General features: G+C 37.7%; 1 protein-coding gene across 1 annotated transcript in view; it reads right to left on the minus strand.

Moving 5' to 3' along the window:
* Window positions 1-35: 35 nt before the first annotated feature.
* The window catches only part of LOC113239137 (diacylglycerol kinase 1-like), a gene marked incomplete at both ends in the record, with an annotated part of 6,801 nt that continues 1,133 nt past the window's right edge, over window positions 36-5,703 (minus strand). The window contains 4 exons of the mRNA XM_026476005.1: window positions 36-126; window positions 951-1,037; window positions 2,987-3,245; window positions 3,743-3,883. Of these exons, the coding sequence (XP_026331790.1) occupies window positions 36-126; window positions 951-1,037; window positions 2,987-3,245; window positions 3,743-3,883 (578 nt within the window). The remainder of the gene's footprint in view (window positions 127-950; window positions 1,038-2,986; window positions 3,246-3,742; window positions 3,884-5,703) is intronic.

Raw genomic sequence — 5,703 nt, forward strand, 5'->3', positions numbered from 1 at the left:
TATTTTTTTTTACGTTTTCGAAATAGATAACTTACCCGCCGCCCCATCGCAGACATCTAGCCAGATCGTTGCCCGTTCCTAAAGGAATCACTCCAACAGCTGGTTGGGACTCCATCAACACTTTGTCTGAAATTAAAAGCTAAGTTGGTAAATAAACTAAAATAGTAACTTTAGTAAGCGAACGTAGAATAAAGCCTGTTCAAATTTAAATTCAAAAATGTGTATTTCAGATGAAAATCCACATAATGTCAATAAACAAAATTATCTAGTATTAGTATATTATTAATTTACAGGGACAATACAGCTGTACAATTATAAGACGGTATAGAGCTCAAATCATCTACGGAGGTGCCGGGAGTCCCACCAATCTGTGAACACACACAGGGTGCTGTTGGAATACACGCGGTGGCGTCCCAGCGCAGATGCACACCTTTGAAGCTAAGGCTCGGCAAACATTCCCGAAGCACTACATCTCCACCTATACCTACTGTCGCGTCCAGCCTCCATAAATGACCAGACCTGACAGGCCACAAAGACAGACTTACTAGACGAGCAGGAATTCGAAATTAGACCGACTTTCTTTTGGACAAGAGACGACGACTGACCTTCTTTTCTTTGACAAAGGACGACGAGGGCAGTCCTACTAAACCTCAGACGCGAACAGACAACTCCTCTTGATCGAATCGTACAGCCAGACCGTACACCTACCTACTGCCGCTATTCAGTAACTTGGTGAAACTACAAGCACCTGGAACTTGTTAACTTTCCCAAAGCGACGGATGCAGTGGCAGTTTCCTCTGATCTTTACGACTAAAGCTTTGAGTGACACTGCAACTGTTATAGATAGGCGTGTCGCTTACCACCAGGTGCACGACTTGTTCGTGTCGTCACTTACTACCATAATAAAAAAGTAAAAAAAAAACCGTGATATACCCAAATGGACTTCTTACCCATGGTCTCAAGCACCCATCCGACGGTGCCGTCTCCACCGCAGCAGATCACCCTGTAGTTTTTCACGTCTTTGAACATCTGAAGGCCTGAAAAAAGTACATAAAGATTGTCGAATATTATTATTTTGTGAATGTATTAATTTCTCTCCATAACACTAGTCTCCAATAAGAGTCTAGTTAATTAAAAATATGTTTATCTACACATATATCATAAACTCTCTATAATGTGTTCAAAAGCCGCAAAATTACGACCAGCATAAAGGTAAACTGTTTTGTTAGAACAAATTTCTTAGCTGTGAAAATGTTATTATTGCTTCATAATAACATCGAATTCGATGTTATTATTCTATTACATTCAAATATCGAACATCTCTGAAAAACAAAACTATTTGATTGGACCTCAATTCTAATATCAGTCGAGATGAAGTTTTATTCGAAAGGAAATGTCAATAGCAAACAATTTTGACAATTTCACACGTTGCTTGATATCGAACGATATGATAGTTGGGGCCGAGTCTAGTTTGTCTATGAATTAAAAATAAAAACTACGGTTGTGTGACAGGCGTGAGAAAAATTTTTATTTGCCGCCATTTCGCCAGTCGTAACATTCGGTTCCTGAACACATCACAGAGAGCTTATAATATGTGTGTAGATAAAGCAGTGTATGTAACTGTACGTAATTAGGCATTAAAACACTAGTGAGATGTTTTTATGATATATAATTTAAACAAAAACCCTCACTCATATTCTAATGCCTTTCATTATGTTACAGTCACATAAACTATTATTTGTAATTGGTTATTTCCTTGCAAACATTTTTAGCTAAATAGTAACATTCATACAATTAATTTTCAATTACAACGATACACAACACTCAGAAATATAATCTCAAAGTCGATAATGCGTAGCCAGTGATGGTTAAGAAGAATATCATACAGGATGTTAGTAAAAATTATACGAATATCCGCTCACGCGATACATGCAGCCGTAGACGCATACCACACCTAGAGGTGCCGGTGATGATTTTATACCGAGTTATAACAGGTAAAAGAACTAATATGAATTGCTATTTCGGTAACTACTCTAGCAAACCATAAAGTTTTTAATGCCCGGGTCTGTCATTTAAAAAAAATAAACAACTTCAAAAATACGTCACGACAATCTTGTGTGTTATTGTTTGGGCTGGTGATTTCGGTGTTTATTTATTGAAAACATACCGTAAGTAGCGTTTTTTAAGTTTACCCTGAATATAAATGTTTATAAACTATACTTTAAGGAGTAATATCATGGTAAACGTTAGAACCACTCAAACGGAATACTATCGTATTTATCCAAGTACACCAAAAATTTCATTAGTGCTTTTTAAGTGCAGGATTTGCGGTGTATTACTGCATTTTATTTGAGATGTTTTTGTTGTAGTATGGAGGGTATTTATTTAGCAATGCAGAATAATAATTTTTATTTATAAAAACTTGTATTTAAACTGAATGCTTTTCTAATTTGCGAAAAAAAATAGCCACCATTTTGCGGTAGGAGGAGCGCATCGCGTGAGCGGATAAAAAGCATTATTTTAGTAGCAGAAGAGCTAGCTACTATTGTTAAAGAGCTCGTCCAGTGAAGTAGTACCACCTTACCTACTTCTGCCTCCAAGCTACTGCTTGGTATTTCTAATGTGAGCATTGTTGCGTTCCGGTTTTAAAGAGTACGGGTGATAAAGGCGCTGGTGATTTTTTTGCTGGTGACAAGTCCCATGTGCCTATGATTTCACCAGCACCCTAACCCTTCCAAACCGGAACGCAGTAATGCTCACATGACTCTAGCTCTCCTGCTACTAAAATCTTCTTTTCTTCTTTTCCAATTACATGCATTTGGGAATATGGGACTTATCAATTTTAAGTCTCAGATCTCTAACTTGGTTTCGACGGATTATTACATTACGGTTAGTGCCTTTATTGATTTTATGGACCACATTTTTTGGTATCAGGGGTTTTTTTAATTAAAATTTAAGTTTGTTATTTTAAATAGACGGAACATACCTTGACTAGGTCCTCCCTTAGTAATATCATGAACCTGTCGTGGATTCAGAATGTACTGCAGCTTCCTCAACACTCGGGCCCCCTGTCGTCCCCCAGATTTGGGATTAATGAACACCAGTAGCGGACAAGTGCCTTCTGGTGGGGTTATTTGAAAGGAAATGGGAGGCGCTCGATGTTCTTTGCGAGGTTCTTCTTTCTTTTCTTCAGCGGCCGCTGCTGCTATGGACACAGGCATCGATATGGACACTGATATTGGGGCCTGGAAATTGAATTGAAATATTTTAACCAGAATCTTCTGAAGCAGTGGGAAAAAAGTATAGCTGGAGTGACTCTCATGGACAAATTCCGAAATAGTGTGATAAGAAAACTTTACGGCATCGAGGTAGATGTAGTGACAAAGAAAGAGAAAGAGATGCTTCGGAGGTTCGAACATGCAGAGGATAAATAAAAAAGATTGAAGAAATAAGGCGAGCATGAGCGGGCAAATTAGTAAAAGCCTAGTAAGGTGACCTTGCTATGACCAAATTAAGGACGTCTTTGAGTTCCTGATACGATAGGACTTTAAGTGCTTCCCATATCCGATCTACATAACTTCGTCTATGTCTTCCCTTGTTTCTCTTTTCTTCCACCTTCCATTCCATAATACTTCGATGAAAACTGTTCTGTCGTAATACCCAGACATCTTTCTTCTGCAGTTCTTTATAAAAATTCTGTGTTGTCTAGTCAATGATGTTTCATAGCGATATTTTTTGCTACCTGATCAGGCTGTGACCGATGTGGCAGTGACCTCTGTCGGTCCAAAACGAGAGGTCTTATGGCTGTTGGAGGAAGGATGTGTTTTGCATGTCGGCCGAGGTTGCAGGCGCCGCCAGCGCTGCCCACGCAGCGGTTGTGAAGCTGAGAAAGAGAAAAAGGCGTGTTGCAAAATATTGATGCACAAAATGGCGATGCAAACGCGATGCAGTGGTTATGCAGTAATCGTCTACCTTTGTGATGGCATCACTTGCACATGCGCGTTTGCATCAATGCAATCGCCTATGAATCGCAAGTGTAGTAGTGAAGTGTAGTGCTAAGTGCCGCCGTGTGTCCGCCGAGTATTGTAAAACACGCTACACACACACTATTTTTTGGCGCAAAACGTACACCATTTTGGTAAAAATCGGCGTGTATAATATATAATATATATAGAGTTCTTAGGTTTTCGCGATTGTTACACATAGGAAATGAAACTATTTTTCCGGATTTAAATCGCCGTGACTATGGGACCTGTAAAGGGCCCGAAACGTCGGATTGTTTGAAAAAACAAATATACGCGATTTAAATCCGGAAAAATAGTTTCATTGCCTATATATAATATACAATTATATTGAATAATATAAAATATATAATTATACTGAAAGAAAAAAAAAATATTAGTATTTTGTGTAATGTATATATTTAATATTCCATATATAATTAAGGGAAGAATGAAAACCCTGTCTTTACAAATGTTTTGGTTAAAAAGATTTTTTAATTTTTTATAGTTATTTTTGGGTGTGTAAAGTATCATATTAAATTTTTTTTACATAACGTTCGTTTAATTTCTGGCACACACCGGCCGCCGTCGAGACACGCTCGCTTCGCTCGCTTTGCTCTGTTAGGCTCAGTGACTCTACCATGAGATTTCAACGAGTTGTCGCTAGTGACCGCGTAAGATATTTGTATACATAATGTTACATAATCTTGTGACCGCCAATGGTCCTGCACAATTTGCCACACAAAATTGTGAAGCAATTTTCGCTGTCGCTAGCGACAACTGTCACTGTAAACTCGTGGTAGAGGCGCCGGTTAGTTATAATACTATAGTTATTACATTTTGTAGTAAAATAAAACAGAAATTTAAAGCGTATGTACGTATTGTGAGTCAAACATTCGACGTGTGGAGTAAATATGTATCATCGAGTATATGACCAGAAATAGAGAAGATATGTAATTTAATTTGAATGAAAACTATTCTGCCAAATCATTACGGTGACAACTGCATTCCGATTGGCCAGCTCGAATTCGAAACAATTGACGGGTGTCGTCAATTGTTTCACTTCAAATCGACCAGTGTAACTTGAGCTTTGCTATAATGCACGAAAATTGAAAAATTACATATTTAATTACAGATGGTTTGTGATTCCGTTTGTTTTGTAATTACATGTTTTGTTGTTTTTCCCTCATCGAATGAAATAGTCCACCATAGTTAGAGATATTACATTTATTACAATAAACACAGAATATTTTTGGAATATACGACGTACACACAGGTCAGTTGTTGGCGCTGTACTATTTCAGTTTTCTAATTTGTGATTTTATTGCAAACGACAGTTGATGTTTAAAAGTGATGAGTGGCCCACTTGCCTGATGATGAGTTGCCAGGAATGGATGGCCCTTATTTCGTCTCTATTTCTGGATTTATACTCGATGATATGTATTAAGACTTAATATTTTTTAATTTTATTTTCGCAAATAAATTCCGAAAAACTCAGAGGTGCGCGCCCGGATTCAAACCCACGATTTCTGCTTGAAAGGCGGTAGGACAAACAATTAAACCATCAAAGCTTTTTTACGAACGGTGTAAATAAGTTTTAAGTATTATGAAATAGAACTAAGTATGGTTGACGAAATATTATTTACAGCGATTGGTCTTATCCATTGACTTACAAATAAATGGACGACGGGTCTAATACAAA

Source organism: Hyposmocoma kahamanoa, unplaced genomic scaffold, assembly GCF_003589595.1.
Source record: "Hyposmocoma kahamanoa isolate Upper Pololo Valley unplaced genomic scaffold, ASM358959v1 99631, whole genome shotgun sequence".
Classification (NCBI taxonomy): domain Eukaryota; kingdom Metazoa; phylum Arthropoda; class Insecta; order Lepidoptera; family Cosmopterigidae; genus Hyposmocoma; species Hyposmocoma kahamanoa.